General features: G+C 33.9%; 1 protein-coding gene across 1 annotated transcript in view; it reads left to right on the top strand.

The window, feature by feature from the left end:
- Positions 1-20,704, top strand: part of RYR3 (ryanodine receptor 3) — a 305,744-nt gene that overhangs the window by 262,110 nt on the left and 22,930 nt on the right. Inside the window, exons 80-93 of the mRNA XM_087921834.1 lie at positions 3,329-3,405; positions 4,059-4,132; positions 4,349-4,366; positions 4,839-4,919; positions 5,379-5,467; positions 7,000-7,128; positions 8,639-8,743; positions 10,264-10,345; positions 10,778-12,096; positions 13,995-14,053; positions 16,383-16,551; positions 17,114-17,200; positions 18,016-18,213; positions 19,891-20,021. Coding sequence (XP_087777960.1) covers positions 3,329-3,405; positions 4,059-4,132; positions 4,349-4,366; positions 4,839-4,919; positions 5,379-5,467; positions 7,000-7,128; positions 8,639-8,743; positions 10,264-10,345; positions 10,778-12,096; positions 13,995-14,053; positions 16,383-16,551; positions 17,114-17,200; positions 18,016-18,213; positions 19,891-20,021 — 2,618 coding nt within the window. The remainder of the gene's footprint in view (positions 1-3,328; positions 3,406-4,058; positions 4,133-4,348; positions 4,367-4,838; positions 4,920-5,378; positions 5,468-6,999; positions 7,129-8,638; positions 8,744-10,263; positions 10,346-10,777; positions 12,097-13,994; positions 14,054-16,382; positions 16,552-17,113; positions 17,201-18,015; positions 18,214-19,890; positions 20,022-20,704) is intronic.

Raw genomic sequence — 20,704 nt, 5'->3', positions numbered from 1 at the left:
AATACCAGCTTGTATGCAACTTTACATACAGGTAAAACCCGAAAAATTAGAATATGGTGCAAAAGTTCATTTATTTCAGTAATGCAACTTAAAAGGTGAAACTAATATATGAGATAGACTCATTACATGCAAAGCAAGATAGTTCAAGCCATGATGTGTCATAATTGAGATGATTATGGTTTACAGCTCATAAAAACCCCAAATCCACAATCTCAGAAAATTAGAATATTGTGAAAAGGTTCAATATTCTAGGCTCAAAGTGTCCCACTCTAATCAGCTAATTGAGCCATAACACCTGCAAAGGGTTCCTGAGCCTTTAAATGGTCTCTCAGTCTGGTTCAGTAAGAATCACAATCATGGGAAAGACTGCTGACCTGACAGTTGTGCAGAAAGCCATCATTGACACCCTTCGTAAGGAGGGAAAGCCTCAAAAGATAATTGCAAAAGAAGTTGGATGTTCCTAAGGTGCTGTATCAAAGCACATTAATAGAAAGTGTGGAAGAAAAAGGTGCACAAGCAGTGGAGATGACCGCAGCCTGGAGAGGATTGTCAGGAAAAGGCCATTCAAAAGTGTTGGGGACTTTCACAACAGTGGACTGAGGCTGGAGTTGGTGCATCAAGAGCCACCACACACAGACGGATCCTGGACATGGGCTTCAAATGTCATATTCCTCTTGTCAAGCTGCTCCTGAACAACAAATAACGTCAGAAGCGTTTTACCTGGGCTAAAGAAAAACAGAACTGGTCTGTTGCTCAGTGGTCCAAAGTCCTCTTTTCTGATGAGAGCAACTTTTGCATCTCATTTGGAAACCAAGGACCCAGAGTCTGGAGGAAGAATGGAGAGGCACACACTGCAAGATGCTTGAAGTCCAGTGTGAAGTTTCCACAGTCTGTGTTGATTTGGGAAGCCATGTCATCTGCTGGTGTTGGGCCACTGTGCTTCATTAAGTCCAGGGTCAACACAGCTATCTACCAGGAGATTTTGCAGCACTTCATGCTTCTTTCTGCAGATGAGCTTTATGGGGATGCTGACTTCATTTTCCAGCAGGACTTGGAACCTGCCCACACTGCCAAAAGCACCAAAACCTGGTTCAATGACCATGGGATTAGTGTGTTTGATTGTCCAGCAAACTCGCCTGACCTGAACCCCATAGACAATCTATGAGGCATTGCCAAGAGAAAGATGAGAGACATGAGACTGAACAATGCAGAAGAGCTGAGGGCCGCTTTTGAAGCTTCCTGTCTTCCATAACACCTCAGCAGTGCCACAGGCTGATAGCTTTCATGCCATGCCGCATTAAGGCAGTAATTGCTGCAAAGGGGCCCAAACCAAGTCCTGAGTACATTATGCATGCTTATACTTTTCAGAGGTCTGATATTGTTCTATGTGCAATCCTTGTTTTATTGACTGCATGTAATATTCTAATTTTCTGAGATTGTAGATTTGGGGTTTTCATAAGCTGTAAACCATAATCATCACAATTATGACAAATCACGGCTTGAACTATCTTGCTTTGCATGTAATGAGTCTATCTCATATATTAGTTTCACCTTTTAAATTGCATTACTGAAATAAATGAACTTTTGCACGATATTCTAATTTTTTGAGTTTCACCTGTAAGTTTAGCTTTATTTATTTGTATTTGCACATATTTTTAGATTTAAATTTTTTGAGCAAATGATGGTCAAATTAAACTATCATTGCTGCCTGTCTAACACCCTTGCCCACCAAGTAATGTCCTTCACTTCCAGATAACCTTGCAACTACCCCAAGATAAAACCCAGATTTAATGTTTGTAGCCCAGGTTTGAGACCTGAACGCTATGTGATGGGGTGAGCTTCCATCCACACCCCAGCCAATCTAGCAGTTTGAAAGTAAGCAAATGTAGATAGATAATAATAGGTACCGCTTCAGTGGTAAGATATCAATGCTCCATGATGTCATTGTAGCCACATGAGCACAGAAATGTCTTCCGACAGAGCTGGCTCAGTGGCCGTGAAACGGAGATGAGCACCTATATTCAGACATGCTAGTGGAATAAAATCCATAGGGACTCTTACCCTTACTTAACTTCAGCATGACTTGGGCCATCAATAATTTGGGAGCCATGAATTCCTGAACACTAAACACAGTATTGCTGGGAGACACACAAGTTAAAATCTCCAAAAACCTTTTCGGCTTGGGCTTCAGCTTGTAATGGATAGATTTAAATTAATCTAGCAGCTCAGGAAGGGATAAAGCAGGGAAGATAATGCACAGCAGCAATCAACCTAGCTAATTTTTGATGCCCAACTTCACCCATAAGGTCTCACTTCTAGTTATTTATAGTGTAGACCTTTAAAAGTGATGAAGGGCTCTCAGATTGCTACTGCCACCACATCCATCTCTCTACCCTGGTTTGGAGCTAGTGCAAATTCAAAACCTGGGTGGGCAAATTTCCAAGATAGGAATTCCTACTGTGGATCCACAAAAGTCTTAGCTACACAAGCCAAGTTGGTAGACTTCTGCAAAATCAAATTGTGCATCAAGGACTTGATAATATATCCCACAAGAGCTTTTATTAAAGATGGGAAGCCTATTAGGGATTATTTTTTTGAAGAAAATGAAAAAAATAGCTGCTAATTTTTGGATTTTCTAATTAAAAATTGTTGAATATGGGCAAAAGAGAATTATGATGTAATTTTAACGAGGAAGGAGAGAAAATAAGTTTTGTAACTGGCGTAAAGATGTCATTTCTTTGGATATCTCTTATTCTTTTCTTTATTTGTATTTCTTTTCATTTTTTTCCTTACCTTTATTTTTCAAATCTCACTCTATATTATTTAATGTTTATCTACTACTTTTGTGAAAATCTTAAATAAAAATTATACATTAAAAAAAATAAAAGGATCCAGTCACCTATCCTCAAGGGTATATAGTGAGGATTGGTGAGTAAAAAATACCATAGTTATCCAAGAAATCAGCCTGTGAGTTGCTTCCCTCATATTCCTGTGATATCCCGTGCCTGTCATAATACTGATGGCCCTCACATCACTCTATCCCATTCCCTCCCTTATTTGAGGCTTTACTCTAGGACTCACCATCTCCAATTCCATGCCTTTCCAGTCACCCTTCTTAGCACTCAGCAGCAAGGCAAGACAGCTTTTAAACATACCATATATATTATATAAGCTTACATTATCCAAGTTCTCAAGCCAAGTCCAAAGATGCCAATAATAAGTTAAGATTGTAATTTATTCTTGTCATCCAGCAAAAATATATTCTTGTCATTAAAAAAAAAACTCAAGACAGTTTTTAATATATATTTTTTTTCAATCTCTGATTCAGAAAATGTTGGATTATTTGAAAGAGAAAAAAGATGCTGGTTTTTTTCAATCTATCTCTGGCTTAATGCAATCTTGCAGGTAAAAACTTTCTGTGCTCAGCTGCATGTATGAATGGAATTTTGACTGATATGTGCTATCAAATTGTTGTCAGTGTCCATATAGATAGATTTTCTGTATGAAAATCTGTCCCTAATCTGATCTTCCACATCGTCAGTGGGATATACTTTTCCAAATTCATGTTTTTTTAAAACTCTGGGGAAATGTGATAATGTGAACTGAGATGCAATGGATGGATTTTGTTCTGGGGCATGCATTATTTGCCCTTTAAGAATCTTTACAATATTTTCATATCAGCATTCTTACGTGGTTGTTATTGTTAATAATAACAATTTAAAGAGTAAATCTTTACCCATGAGCACCAGATTCTCACTGTCCTTACCACTGATGAAAAAAAAGGAGAAAGCATTTAGTGGATTAGGCTAATTTTTGTCTCAATTGTTATATTGCAGTGATATCAACAGAAGGAATATTGAAAAAGTGGTTTGGGTTTAGGAGGTAATATTGATAAAGAAACATTTAATACTGATTTCAGTGAAACTGGTCATCTTTCAAATGCATCATTTTTAAACCTTTATAATTCATTTTTTACTGTTTGAATGATTTGTCAAATTATTATTCAGTCTTATTATTTGATTTAGCAAACTTTTCTTTATTATCTTTTTTTTTATAAGTGTTCTTGATTTGAATGCCTTCGAGAGACAAAATAAAGCAGAAGGCCTTGGAATGGTTACTGAAGAAGGAACACGTACGTACAATGAATGAATTCAGATAGATTTACACTTAATTTCTTTTTCAGCCCAATTGTTCACTTAAGGTCTCTTTAACCTCTTTAACCTCCTTTAAATGATGTGCGATTAAACTATGCTGTTTCATTTAGTTTCCAAGAAAACATTTAATAAAATATATAATGTAATTATAACTTGCTTATTTTGTATTCTTATTATTTTTCTTTGATCCACAGTCATCATACGTGAGCGTGGTATGTTTGGGTTTACAGCTTTTGATGCTATTGTGTGTGGCAAATACAGAAAGAAATCTTCTTTAATTGCATCTTTATAGATATCTTTTAGGTTAACTTTCATGGTCTGCAGATGATTCTGTATGGGGCTTGAAGAAACAATTTGATGCTTAATTAAAGAAGCGTCTTTCATACCTAAGGCATGGTTTGATAATGACTAACCATTTCCTATTAGATTTTTAGTCCTGTAGTTTGATCATGAATGCTTTGGAGTGCTAAATATTTTAGCTTTGCTTTTTCTGTTTTATAGTTTGCTTTTATCATTTCTTCAAAGTATTTCTTTTTTTAAAGAACAAACTACTGTAAATTAGCTTACAGTATTTGCTTTTTATTACAATCACTTAGTTTGAAGGATGCTGTTGAGAGACTATTTGTTCTGCATGTTTCGAAACATTTGATTATCACGTAATTCATTGTACTGTATATTTTCAAGGTGAGAAAGTACTACAGAATGATGAGTTTACTAAAGATCTATTTAGATTTTTACAACTGCTGTGTGAAGGTCATAATAATGGTAAGTGATGTGCAATATATATTCAGCAATTTGCTGTTTGATTTAAATCTTTGGGGAAATAAGTTATTCCAATATCTTTCATACTTAAATTGATTTTCAATTCTTCAACAGTTAATCAGGTTCTCAGATGAGGTGGATTCAGAAATTTTTTTTACATGTATAAGTTCTTTCAAGATACTAATCAAATTGCCATTTTATTAAATTCAAATCTAGTAAGTGAGAAGTTTTGCTATGTAATATGTTATGCAATTACTATTTCATATAACTTTCTTTAAAAAGATTTCAGTTCTTTCAGATTATTAGAAAACAATTACTGTGGTATCCATCAGGGGTGGTTATGAATGCTGTTTCCTTTCAAAACAATATACAATTTTTCATTTTCTAAATGAACAAAAAATGAAAATAAGTAAGACTATATTGAATCTTTTATTATATAGCACATTGATTTTTACCTTTCAGATTTTCAGAATTACTTGCGCACACAAATGGGCAATACTACAACAGTGAATATTATCATTAGTACAGTAGATTATCTTTTGCGGCTTCAGGTAAACAGAGAAAATATTTTATATTATATCACTCTGTTTTTAAAATCCTTCTGCCATTACAGGTTTTTGGCTTTTATCACACTTGGTGTCTATTCTTTTTTTCTTCTTACAGTTCCACGATGCAGTAGTTGTGTCCTGTTTTTCAATTATATTGTATCAATTGAAAGAGAAGGAGCATGGCAACCAATTTGAATAGAAACTGTAAAATCTAAGCTTGAAAAAAACACTAGAAGTATATTGATGACTCTTCCTAACTTTAATTTGAGGCAAAACATATTGGGATTTAAATGTTTGATTTGAATCACACACAAGTTTTTCTTTTCCTACCTGTACCTGTGACATTGAAATGTTTGATGTCTGAGAAAAAATTGATTTTTAAAAGAATGCTTTACTTTATGCTTGCAGACACTTTGAGGGAATTAAAAATGAATGCTGTTTTCCCGAGAAAACAAATTAGCTGCTGTTTGATTTTTCAAACCTTGCCTGGTTTTATACACAACAGTAAAGACACTAATATTTAGGCATTTTAGGCCAACCTCACTGAGACACTTAAAGATCAGTCCAATGAGGCTTGCAAAACTAAAAAGAAGGGATTTGTTTGGACAGCTTGATTGGGAACTTGTCAGTTGATTTCATCTAATTCCCAGGAATGTGAAACCCAAAACCACCATCCAGGAATATCAGTATCCTGACTCAAGAGACGGGATACTTAAGTAAAGCAGCCTTTTCTAATCCAGGCACAAAAGACTTGAACTTCCATTATTTCTCGGACAGCTTTGCCATGGCTACGAATTCTGGGAATTAAAATCAGTTTATTTAGTGAACCCAGGGTTAGAAAAGCTGAAACAGGCATTTAAGTAGGTTTCACGCAGTCATGCATTAACTGTAGATTTTTTTAATCTACATTTTAAAAGTTAGTTTGTGAGTTAGTAATTATGCTAATTAAATGATCAAAAGTTAAACTCTATTTAGGTTTTGGAGCACTTTTCCAGCTGGTTTTACTTGATGCTGACCTCAATACCTCTTCAGGGCCAGGAGAAAATTGTTCGTTTCTACAAGAATTTATAATAAACAATATAAATCTGCTCATGATGTCTTAAAATTTGTATGCGGGGTATATTTTGGGTTAAGAGTGTTTTGTTTCAAGGTGTTTTAAATGCATATTGTGATATAACACAATTTTTTACATTGTTTAACGTTGAAAACTAAACTTAAGTGAAAGGCATCATAGGAGGTGTTTTAAAGTAATATTTAGTGATTGAAATAATAAAATATGCTCTTTTGGAGCTTTTTTAAAAAGTAAGTATTTTTCTATTTGCTACTGTTTGGATTCAGAATTTATTGGAGTAGATATAGATTTTATCATTATATATTTATATTATATATTTATCATCATATAACTAGAAAAAATGATAAATATAAAAATGATACAATGATACTACAATTTCCTTCTGGAATACAGTTTGATTAATGAATTAATATGAATTAATTAATATATTAATGAAGTAAAACCACATATTTTTTATACTTAGGAATCAATCAGTGACTTTTATTGGTACTACTCTGGCAAAGATATAATTGATGAATCTGGACAACATAACTTCTCTAAGGCTTTGGCTGTAACCAAACAGATTTTTAATTCACTAACTGAATATATACAAGTAGGTAAAACCTTTCTCTTTGTTATATAATTTCTGACATAAATGAATGATTGACACAATTAGTGGAATTTCATGATTACTGCCATTTGTAAAATCATTTTAAAAATAAATAAAGAATGAAGATAATATCTACAGGTGTGTTTATAGAGATTCTCAGTCATCCAGGTCATGGTTTTCCCAAACGTGCTTTTTCAAGAGGCTTTTTAACAAACTTCGTCACTGTTTGGTTTGGTGGCAGCAATGCCTCAGATAGAAGATCCATACAGAGAGTGGTCAGGACATCTGAGAAGATTATAGGAAGCTCGCTTCCTGTTATTCAGGATGCTGCTTATGTGTGCTATAAGACCCCACACACCCATTTTATGGTCTCTTTCTATTGCTCCCCTCTGGTTTTGAAGTATTTCTAGCAGGACTACCAGATTCTGTAACAGCTTTGTTCCCTATGTCATCCATCTGGTAAACTCTCAAGATTCATTCTTCTCACCATGTACATGTATACATCCGACTAGACTGTGTTCTTTCTCTGTGTCATATAATATATGTGATTATATGTATAATTTTGCATTTATTTATTTGTTTGTTTAGTCATGTTATGTAGTGTATATTGGAGGTGGTGACCTTTGAGAGCTGTATGCAACAAAATTTCATGTTAATGTATGCCAATTAGTGTACATTTAAAGTGATAATAAAGTTACTCTAAACCTAAGACTCTCTGGTTTTCTTTGAAGATGTTTCGCTTCTTATCCAAGAAGCTTCTTCAGCTCTGCTTGAATGAGAAGTGAAATGTCTTCAAAGAAAAACTAAAAAATTCAGTTGACTCTTGAAGAAGCATCTTTAGGACTACATGTGTGTTATTCTCCCAGACTTTTTTTATACAGTTGGGGGAGAAGGAGAGAAGAAAACTGACATTTTACATCTCTTAAAAATATATATTTCCTTCTAAACTAAGGAATTGGACAGGGATACAAAAGGGATTAATTCTTTGATAGTTTTAATGAAAATTTCAGTTCAAGCAAATCTTAATTCATAGTATTTCACCTGCAAAAAGTTGCCTCAGAATGCCTTCTCATCTTCTAATACTTGCATCCAATTTCATTTTATTTCATGTTGTTTTTCCATTTACCTTTGCTCATTGCATACTTTCATTTATGTCTTTTCTTCTTATGATCTAGTTTTATGGAAGAGCATCTCTTTGAAGCTGCTAAGTTTAACCTGTCAAAAACAGATTTCTAGAAGTTCTTACAGAGTAGTTTTGATGATTTTAATAAATATATATTATTAAATTATTTTTATGATGACTTTGTTACAATTCTTATTCAATTTACTGTATTTCATGCTTTAGAGCATATTATATCATTACTGTGTGTTTTAAGCTTTATATTGTTTATTGTTACTAAATTGTCAGATTTCTTTGTAGATTTAGAGCATGCTATCAGTAATTAAATAATAACAATACTTATTGTGATAGATACTTAAAAAGAAATCTTAAAACATCATTCTTTAATTGTAGGGGCCTTGCATTGGAAATCAGCAGAGTTTGGCTCACAGTAGACTGTGGGATGCAGTTGTTGGCTTTCTTCATGTTTTTGCTAACATGCAAATGAAGCTTTCACAGGTAAATTTTATTCATCACCTTTGCTGAAAATGTAAATCATTTGATCACATATATACATTTTATTTCATATTTCATAAACTAAGGTTTGTGAAGGAAGAAATAAGCATCACAGCCATATGCCTGCTTATTTGTCCCACTACTCTCCCACCACACACACACACACACATAGGATTACAATTGTTGCAACTGATTTTGTATGCTATGTTGCTGTTTATATAAGCTAAAGAGGAATAGGACAAAACACTGCTACAAAACTACTACTGATGATGTTACCTAGCCTGGTAACAAAACGTTTGGGAACTAAATGGCAAGCTCGGAGAGTAAACCACTACCAAAATCTAAAACCCGAGCTACAAGTATTTTTTAATATTTCAATGTAAGATTTTGTTTAGAAGGTTGAGCAAAGGCTGTTGTGATCTAGTATTATAAGTCACAAATTGGCCATCTAAATGCACCAAGAAAGCTGGGAAGTGTATATTGAAGACTACTACAATTACTCTAAGACTACTACAATTACTACTACAATTACTCCCTAACAACTGGCATTTAAGGTAGACTGTATCTGATTCAAGAGATGGTAGATAGTCAATAAGATTAGCAGCAATTTGATTCTTCATCTATATCCTTCCTTTCTTTCAACACATTGATGTTAGTTAATTCCATAGTTTAATGTACTTTAAAAAAAAGCAAAAATAAAACTTCTAGCACAAGATAGTTCTTTACAATATGTGTAATTTACCTGCCAATGTCCATCACTTTATCCTATATATTCATACCAACACCAAGAGTACTTCCTATTTGTCTTAGGGAAATGTCCCTTTGATGTGTCTTGAGAGGGCATAAGTTTTTTAAAAATGGCATGGATCCATTTCCTTCCAGAGATTCATAGAATAATTTCCTCCCACTAAAAGGCAGTTTTTGCTATTTCTCTTTCCACCCTTCTGAATATGTCCTATACTGTTCTGAATAATTGTCTAATCCTCTGGGGCAGATTTCACAGACACACAGACATTATGGGAAAGAACAAAATGGATAATGAGATAATGCCTTGATCTTGAAAATGGCATCTTGTCCATGGGGCATCTTAATATAACTTAGTCACTGAAATATTTTAGTGTAATTGTCTAGTGTTATTCCAGATATCTTTTTACCTGGCATATTAGTTCAGTGATCAGCCGCATTTATTTATAAAATTTCTGCCATCTTTTTTGGTTCTAAAGTGCCTTCTTTGCAGTTGATCTCAGATTTGGTCCCTAAGGTCTTTAGTTAAAAGAAAACAGCTGCTATGGAAGATTGCTGCTTGACACTCTGAAGTTGGTAGATTGTCATGTATCCTCAATGGAATAGATAAGGTAGCTTTCATTGTTCTATGCCTTACCTTTGACAGCATTTGCTGCACTTAAGCATTCTTCCAGACACACAGAGCTCATTGGTTCCAATCATGTAAAACATGATCGTGGTAAATTGAGATGATATTTAGATCATTTTAAAAGTAAATGTTAACTTTATGTATATCCTAGGATTCCAGCCAAATTGAATTGCTGAAGGAGTTACTGGATCTTCTGAAGGATATGGTAGTGATGCTGTTGTCACTGCTTGAAGGTGGAATCTTTTTTTTAAAGTGTTATTTCTTCCATTGGTATAAATTAATTTAGGGAAAAAAAATCTCAATTTAAGCTTTATTGTATCTACAACAGTAATTGATTGCTGTATTGTACCCTATGGCTATAATTAAGTGTTGTACCTTATTATTCTTGACAAATGCATCTTTTCTTTCATATGTACTGAGAGTATTTGCACCAGGACAAATTCCTTGTGTGTCCAACCACTCTTGGCCAATAAAGAATTCTGCCTTGTAACTTGAAAAAGAAATCGCAATAGATTTAAACATATAATGTACTTGAATAGTGGTTGCAAAACTAATTTAAAGCAACATTATAAAACTGAAAATAGTTGTAATCATTTCTAAAGGTGATTATAGATTAAACATTATATATGCATGTCAATTAAATAATGTTTACATTTGTGATTTAGGTAACATTGTAAATGGCACAATTGGAAAACAGATGGTAGATACACTGGTCGAGTCATCCAGCAATGTAGAAATGATTTTGAAGTTCTTTGACATGTTTCTCAAGCTAAAAGATTTAACAAGCTCAGAAGCCTTCAAAGAATATGATTCAGAAGGAAAAGGAATAATCTCAAAAAAGGAGTTTCAAAAAGCCATGGAAGGTCAGAAGCAGTATATGCAATCGGAAATTGACTTTCTACTGTCCTGTGCAGAAACTGATGAAAATGATATGTTTAACTATGCTGATTTTGTTGAAAGATTTCACAAGCCAGCCAAAGATATTGGGTTTAATGTGGCAGTGCTCTTAACAAATCTCTCAGAACACATGCCAAATGATTCACGCCTTCAAACTCTATTGCATCCGGCAGAAAGTGTCCTTAATTATTTTGAACCTTATCTGGGACGCATTGAAATCATAGGTAGTGCCAAGAAGATAGAACGAGTTTATTTCGAGATTAGTGAATCCAGTAGGACACAGTGGGAAAAGCCTCAAGTGAAGGAATCAAAAAGGCAGTTTATTTTTGATGTTGTAAATGAAGGTGGAGAGCAAGAAAAAATGGAGCTTTTTGTCAATTTCTGTGAGGACACCATTTTTGAAATGCAGTTGGCATCTCAGATCTCTGAAACTGATTCAATTGACAGAGTTGAGGAGGATGATGAGAGTGAAGCTTGGTATCTGAGGGAAGAAGATGAGAAAGAAGAACAATCTTTTGAATCAGCTTCAGCATTTGCAATGGCATGTGATGCGGTAAAGAAATATGCTGCCACAATTCTCAAGATCTTTAAACTGAAAAATCTAAGAAAACAGTATAGAAAAGTGAAAAAAATGACCTTTAAAGAACTGGTGAAAGTGTCCTTTTCTTCTCTTTGGATGCTATTTGTAGGATTCTTCCAAATGTTTCTTACTATAATATGGAGCATTTTTCAGATTCTTTGGAGTACTATATTTGGTGATGGCCTAGTTGAAGGGGCCAAAAACATAAGAGTTACCAAAATTCTAGGTGACATGCCTGATCCAACACAGTTTGGAATTCATGATGATGTGCTCGAAGCAGAAAAAGTGGAAATTTTGGAACATGGCATTGCAGCTGAAATTGTGCAGTTTGTAAAAAAAGAAAAAGAAGAAAGTGACCTCTTATCAGATATTTTTGACATTTATACAAAAAAGGAAAGTGGATCAAAACATGGTCATAATATTGGCCTTGGGGACATTGCTGGTATTATTGGATCAGAAACTCCCCCTTCTTTGGAAAGTGCAGTTCGTAAGAAGAAGAAAATTCAGGTAGGTAAAACAATGCATGCGCTGTGTATTATAGATGATAGATAGACAGACAGATAATAATAGATAGATAGATAGATAGATAGATAGATAGATAGATAGATAGATAGATAGATAGATAGGATAGATTTAATCTAAGATAGATAGATTTAGTCTAATTGATGGATTAAAAATTAGATCTCTAGAAATTCTAGTAAAGTATTTGTGACAGTTTAATATATTATGATGCATTAAGACCACAGAAGCTATGCTGATTTAAAGGTCTTAAATATTTTAAAGTTTTAAACATTCATTTAGTAAAATTTATGCTTCCATATGATAGAATAAATAATGATGCTAACACCCCCCCACCCCACAAGATAGCTTATTGATGTATTCCTATCATTGGTGATTTTACTCACTTTGTCATTCCAAAATATTAAATCCCTTCTCTATGATATTGCCATTAGTGCTGCTGCTATATTCCATTCCTCTGGAAAGAAAGATTTATCTGATAATGTTGTAGTAACCTGATGGCTTCTATTTGTCTCCATCTCTTGCATGGCAGCCCTTGGCCTTAATGTGGCGGTACAGCATCCCAGCATCATATCACTTAAATTCAGAAGCCAAACTGGCAATATTTTCGCAGCACAATATTTTTTTCTTAAGGGCAGGATGGAGAGCAGGATGCCATTAGCTCTTCCAAAAGAGACAATTGTCCCCCATTGTACCTCAGAAAAAGCACAAAAGAAAACTAGAATTTTATTGTTTAATTATCTCTAGATTGGTTTCTTGTCTGAACTCACTAGAAATCTTATCTTAGAATTTTCAACTCATTTCTAATAAGGATTATTAATCAGAACTCCAAGACACATATTCTTTAGACTATAGCAATCATTTCGTATTCTGGTTGCTATAAAATAAGTCTGAAAGGGAACCAAATAGCTTCCTTTCTTGGTACAAGCAATCTCAATGCTTGACATTGTCTTTTTTTGGCCTCTAGTCATTGGGACAGGACATTTAGCAGGATCTACTGTCTCACATAGGGTGGCAATGTACAACTGGAAATAATCAGCCTACAAATCATACTGCACCCCAAATTAACAGAGGGTTTCTAGGGGATTCATGTAAATGTTAAAAAAATAATCAGAGAATAACAAAGTCTACCGCATTCCATAAGAGAATGTCTACCTGGTTGATCTCTTCACCCCCTCCCTATTACCTGAAACCATCCAATGAAGGAGACTGGGGGGTCACATAATATTGTTACAGGGATTAGAATATGACAGTGGAGGCAAATATATACAATCAGAGAGAAGTAAATATACTGGGTAAAGCACTAGGAAATCTTCTGAATTTAATTTCCAAACAATTCTGGGCAACTCACAACTTGAAAACATATATTACACTAAAGTCATTAAAAACATTTTAAAACAACAAAAACAGTAAAAAAAGCATTAAAACAATAAAAAATAAAACTTCTAAATTTGAATACATACAGAGCAAGTCATCTGGCCTGCAAACTATGTAGCCAGGAAGTGGGGCCCTTGGCACTTGTAGCTCCCCAGACTCAGGAGCATAGACAGGTTTTAAAACTTTATGGAAGGCTAACAGGGTTGGGGCCATTCTAATCTTTGAAGGGAGGAGGTTCCCTACAGCAGGGGCTGCAGAAAAAGATCATCTTTGGCTGGTGGGATCTGCAGTATGCCCACCCTGTTTGATCTAGTTGGACAGATAAAGGAAAAAAGGTGATTCCTCAGGTACCCTGCTCCCAGGCCATGTACAGCTTTTTACATACAAACATTTTCAGGCGAACAGTCATCAACATGATTTTAATTAATCAAAACACTCATAATTAATTGGATGATTTTGAAAGGAAATTTCATAATATTAAAATTCTGTATATTTTCAAAACATTTCAGCTACCTGAAGTTACAAGGGATGATGAATCAGAAACAAGAACAGAATCCGAGAAGGCTGAGTAAGCTATGTGTAGTTAAACACTGTTGGTGTGGGTTTTTTTTATATTAGAAAATGCGGTTGAAGAGACTTTATGAATATTTTGAATGAGAATATCCAACAATCTTACAATGAAACAACTTTTCTTCCATATTTTATGTCCTGTTAATTCTAATGGAGCTAATGGACAGAAACTTTATTTTGGTCATTCATCAATAAAAATACATTCAATAAAACAAACAAAGCAAAGTTAAACCCTAACATCAATGGCTAATGGCAATAGTTCTGAGGGAAGCTTACCATAATATAGCTTTTAGAGAGAAAGCTTTATTGTGGTTATTTAATAAATAGTACAAATAATTTTTGAAATGTCCCAAAAGATTGGATAAAAGGGGGCCATCAGACGATGGCAAATGCCTTGTAGCAGTAAAAAAGAAACTGGGTTTAGTTTCAATGACACTTTTGTCACAGTGTTGCTTTCTAACAAAATACTTGAAAACCAAAGCAAATATTTTTGTTAATAATAGAGATAGTTTATAGAATTGCCTGAAAATTTAATTCAAGAGCAAAAAAGAAAAGAAAAAGAAAGAAAACTTACAGATAGTCTTTGATTTATGACCACAATTGGGATTGGAAAATACATTGTTAAGTAGTGTGATTATTAAGTGAGGAAACATGTGACTGCATCCAATTTTACAACCTTTTTTGCTGAGGTCATTAAGTGATACAGCACATGATTGCAATTTGCAGCTTTTACTGCCCCCATTGACTTTCATGTCCGCGAAGGTCACCAATAGCAATCATGTAACCCCAGATGCAGCAGCAGACATAAACATTTATTTTTATTTTATTTGGTTTGTCAATTGCTTACAAGATAATAGGTATAAGTAAAAACATAGTTATGAATACATGGATACATATAAGAAAAATAAAAGAAACAATAGGACAGGGATGGTAGGCATGTTGGTACTCTTATGCACGCCCCCTACAGACCTCTTAGGAAAGGGGTAGGGTCAATAGTAGAAAGTCTAAGGTTAAAGTTTTTGGGGTTTGGGGAAGAAACCACAGAGTCAGGTAGAGTACTCCAGACATTGACCACTCTGTTGCTGAAGTCGTATTTCCTGCAATCATGACCCCATTGCTAAGAACCTGGGCTGCAGTTACATGACTGTAGAAATGTGACAGTAGTTTTAAGTACAGTAGAATCTCTGGTCATGAATGCTTCTGACCACGACCAAATTGGGTTCTGACCAAAACATTCACAATCTTTTTTTCCACAGCTGATTTCCCCTTCTGCATCATTTTTTTGTAAGCACCAAATTTCCAAAATTAAGTTCAGGTCACGACCAAATGGGGATGCAACCAAAGGTATGGAATAAATTATGGTTGTGACAGAGGTTCTACTGTATGTGATAAATCATATTTTTCAGAGTAATTGTAACTTCTAATGATTGCGAAACAAATGGTCCTAAGACAATGACCACCTACATGGATTTGCTCACATTTGCACTCCTGCAAAAAGATACAATAATTTGTCTTTTTGAATAAAAAAATATATTTATATTTTACATTTAAAATATCTATTTCTCCTTACCTTATGAATGCATTTATTTGTACTCTGAAACTCTATATTTAAACTGTTATGCAACTGCTCTTCCACTATATGTGTGTACACAATTCCCTTGACTGTCATTGGCAAGATTAGTAGAAGTATTAAGAGGCAAAAAAAGTCAAGGAAGTAATAAAATGTGATCTGTTTCCAGTGTAGTTTGAAAACTGATTACACATTTGATCATTATTGTTGCATATTTTCAATTATTATCATCCATTAAAGTGTTGTTTATTAAGTATTAGCCCAGAGATATTCTTATGCCTTGCAATCTGTACAACCTGTGCAGAATGTAAACCATGGGAATATATTAAAAGGCACCTTCATGCACAACAAACATCTGATTGGAAATTTTAATGGGATAAGTATCCTAATACAGAGAAAATTGGCAATTAAAAGCTGGACTTGGACAATCTTATCCTACTAATTTGTATTTTCCATGTAATATGTAATTAAAATGTTATTATTACGCAGTTTTTGTACTTCTCTAAATTTTGTTTGTCTTGTCAAATGAAAAGATTAAACAGAGAAAATTGCTAGAATGTATGCATTCATTAACATTTGGACATAAATGCTGTTTTGGGAAATTACAGAAATCCATATATTTATATTGACAAATGCACATCTTCAAATTCATCTCTCCTACATGTTTACCTTTTAATTACCTTTGTATAATGTCTGACCTTCCATGGTTTATATCTGGGCATTATAAAAATCTAATTTATAACGTCATTTCCTATAGCATGGAGGATGGTGAAAAACACGATAAGATAAAGGATGATGTATACTCTGAATATTTGGCAGTTGAAGAACCTAAGAAAAGAAAACGACATGGACAGAAGTTAGAGAAGCCAGAAGCAGTTATGGCTAATTTTTTTAAAGTACTGGAGATCTATCAGACAAAAGTTTTGGTAAGTTGAATCTCTATTAAATAATAGCATTTTAAACTTAAAAGTGGTTGTGATGGCTCAGCAGTTAAAGATGCTGAGCTTGTCAACTGGAAAGCTGACAGGCCAAGTTCAAGATGGGATGAGCTCCTTTACTTGCCCAAGCTCCTGGAAACCTAGCAGATCAAAAACATGCAAACGCGTGATAAATAAGTACCACTTTGGTGGGAAAGTAACAGCATTACGTGCACCTTGGCATATAGTCATGCTGGCCACATGACCACTGAAGTGTCTTTGGACAATGTTGGCTAAGAAACGGAGGGGACATGAATGGACAGGGGAAACCTTTACCTTTATTTTAAACTTAAATAACAACTGTGGCATTCTGTAACAGAGAAATGGGAACGGGAAAGCCAAATTTGATGTGAAATATAATCAATGTTAATACAATCACTTTAATTGAAACAAATAAATAAAGTTATTATGATTTGCAATTTGAAAGATTAAAAAGATTTCCCTATCATAACATTTTAGATCTGACCTTCTTTATGAACTAATTACATTCTTTATCTTTTTTTTTCTCCAGCACTATTTGGCAAGAAATTTCTACAATTTAAGATTTCTTGCACTTTTTGTTGCCTTTGCTATCAATTTTATTCTGCTCTTTTACAAGGTAATGTAAATATATCTATTCTATGCATGGTATCTAAATTTTCAGAGTGATATTTACAACATCTTAGCTCATTATTACTATAAATTAGATAATGAAAGTGAATACTAGTATTATAGCTCGAATAGTGTTATATTCCAAACACACTGATGCATAAATAGTTCCATCTATTTGCAAAGAATTGGGCTCCAGGAGAAGCAGGAGAGCAATTGGTAATACTTTCTTCTCTCTGCAACCTCCAACATCAATTTATAAGCTGTTCTGAAATGTCTTTCAAGAGCTTGGAAAGTCATTCTGGGAATTGTAAGGGACAGGAAAAATAGGAAATATTTTCCCTTCCTTTCCACCAACTCTATTTCCATATCCATCAATAAGTTACTAATTCAATTAAATCTCAAAAAAATGAAAAACCTTACTTTTTTATTTTTATGTTATTATTAGTTTCTATTATGATATTTTATACCTCAATAATAATGTTTTACAATTTGGAGTATTCCGTGTGCTTCATACATATTATCTTTGTTGTAGGACTTACAGTCTGACAGAACAGGACAATTTTATTGTTACCTTGGTTGTTTTCTTTAGGACAATTATAATATTTTAAATTTTCATCCACTAATTAATAGAAAAATTAGGTATGCTTGCAATAAGAAGACTCATAGCAAGCCATTTGAATTGCTATCACACTAATCCACTGATTTTATATTTGAATAATTTATGCTGTGCTTAAAGTCCCGTCTTTATGGCTTAGAGAAGCATTATCTAGGAATTTGTTGTTTTATACCCATCAGAAGAATGTGTGTATGTGTGAATGACAGGTGACAGAAGAACCATTTGAAGAAATGGAAGAAGATTCTGATTTATGGCAATCTTTAGATGAAGATGAGGATGAAGAAGGAATGGTGTTCTTTGTTTTACAAGAAAGCACTGGTTATATGGCACCGACACTTAGGGCACTCGCTATTATTCATACTATTATTTCTTTCCTATGTGTAATTGGATACTATTGTTTGAAGGTTAGTCATTTCCTTTATCTTGACATGACCATTAATACAAATCGCTTTCTTGTCATATTACTACTGTATAAAGAGACACCTATTTCCTCATTTTTCCATCAAGTCACTTGGCTACTATGTATTCATTGGTTGGACAGTATTAGAAAATTCGGAAAAACTATGTTTGCCAGGATTCCAGATGGTTTCAGGAAGCTACATGTTGGTCTGGTCCAGTGAGAAGAGATTTGGAACTCTTTTTTGGAACTCTGAGAATAAGAATGGGAAATGATTATGAGAGATAAACTTCTCCCATCCCTCCCTTAAAACTATCCCAGAGACCCCCAACCTCAGAAACCATGAAATTAGATCCAGGATTAGACAGCCCTTTCTCTGAAATGGTACAGATCTCCTGCTTGAGCAGAGGGTTGGACTAGAAGACCTCTAAGGCCCCTTCCAACTCTGTTATCTGTACTTCTAGAACAAGAGAATCTGAGAAAGGGATTTATCAGAATAGTGGAAGTCACAGACTTTCCTGGTAGTATGCAGCTATTTATTTACATTCATTTATTCTTGGAGGAAATCTATGTGGTCAATAAGAGCTTGATGACACATAATCAATCAATACTGATTTATATGGCCAGTAGTTTCACTAACGGCAACTTGGGGCAATGAATGAATAAAAACAACAGGAAAAAGTACAAAATAATACAATACAAGCATAATGGAATCTGAGGAGAATCTAACTAAATCAATGCAATAATAGTCATAATATAAATAAGAAAATCACATTGTCGGACTCACCCAAGCTATGATAGGTGAACATTGAGAAAGAGGGAGAGAAAAAATTATGGATTTGGAGATGGTTATTAAAAGTACCATGGATTGCAAATAGCATTGATAAATCTAAAAGCTAAAGCAAATAAATGGACTGCTTCCTTTGAGTGATTATTAGCAAACAGAATCTCACATATCTAGGTACATGATTCAAATGAATGATGAATTTCAAAAAAGCCTGTGTTTGGGAAGTAAAAGTAAACAAAGACAATGGATCCAGTAGATAAATAAGATCAAAGAATTTACTGGAGTGTTTTTAGAAGAACTACAGATCTTGGGAACAATGTGAAGTATCCTTTATATAATCGGAAAGCACAAGCCTGATTTGATGATACCTGGTACATAGATCTTAAATACATAGATTTCAGTTAACATTGAAGATGAAATAGAACTGAAAAAAGTATCCACGTTTATGCTCTGCTTTCATCTTATATATACCTTATATATTCTTATTTAATTGTACAATTCATGCTAAATAAAAGATCCTTCTATTATTTTATTACGTTGCAAACAGGATTAGATCCAAATATGCTTATTAATAATTTAAAACAAATTAATTACAAATTTATAGATACATTGCACTAATCCTGAACTCAATTCAATTTCTAGATCAAATAGCATCTATTATTTATATAGTATTCATTATCAGATGATTGTACATATAGTCAGTTCAAATTGTAACAGCGCTTTGTAAATAACAATATCATATTTGTTATAATAATTCATTTTATCTATAAAGTTTTTAAAAGCAGATGATTTAAAGTGAAACTCGGTAAAATGTACAGCTCCAAGACATTGTAAAATATTCACTTTCATTTCAAAATTTGAGATCACTAAAATACTTCAAAATATCTTTCGCTAAAGGTTCCCTTGGTTGTATTCAAGCGTGAAAAAGACATTGCTAGGAAGCTAGAATTTGATGGTCTATATATTACTGAACAACCATCTGAAGATGATATTAAAGGGCAGTGGGATCGTTTAGTCATAAACACTCCGTAAGTGCCACATTGTATATTGAATTTCAATTGGATTTTATTAAGGCTTACTTTGACAGTGTACCAACATAATTCTGTACAGGTGAAATTATGACATTTGTGTTGATATAGGTACTGATCATCTTTCTATATAGTTCATGTGAACAAAAGTTGTGTGTAAAAGCATCGGATGTGGCAAATCTCTGCTTTTCAGAGATCAGAAGACATCACTCCTCTGATATAATACAAGATAACTTTATATATTCATTAACTGCAACAATTATATCTCTTCTATATTATGTTTCGGTAGTCATTGTTATTATTGTTAATTGTCAGTCAGGAAGCAAGAATGTGAAATGTGCTTTTATTTTTGCCTACATGGAAAAAAGTTAATGGTGCTCCTTATTATCTCTTCACTTTGATGACTGACTAGAGAAGCAAGCCAGAGTCACTATGATGAGATGGAGGGGCCATAAAGATTGAAATAAATAAATATTAGTATTATTCCAATGTAATCTTTTCTTAAGCAGACAACTTACTCCCCTCTTTGTGAGGCCTTGGTCTGACAAGATCTGAACCAAATGTTGGCTTGTTAGTAATAATGCATAGATATAAGCCTTTTTTTGCTGCTCAAAAGGTTGAGGGGTCCCAACCCTTTATGGCACACAGACAGGAGAAAAAGGAGAAATAATTGAATATTGCTT

The sequence above is a fragment of the Pseudonaja textilis genome, chromosome 1 (assembly GCF_049901715.1).
Source record: "Pseudonaja textilis isolate UNSWEBS1 chromosome 1, rPseTex1.2, whole genome shotgun sequence".
Taxonomy (NCBI): Eukaryota; Metazoa; Chordata; class Lepidosauria; order Squamata; family Elapidae; genus Pseudonaja; species Pseudonaja textilis.
Note: the sequence above shows the minus strand (reverse complement) of the source record. Positions and strands in the feature narration are given on the sequence as shown.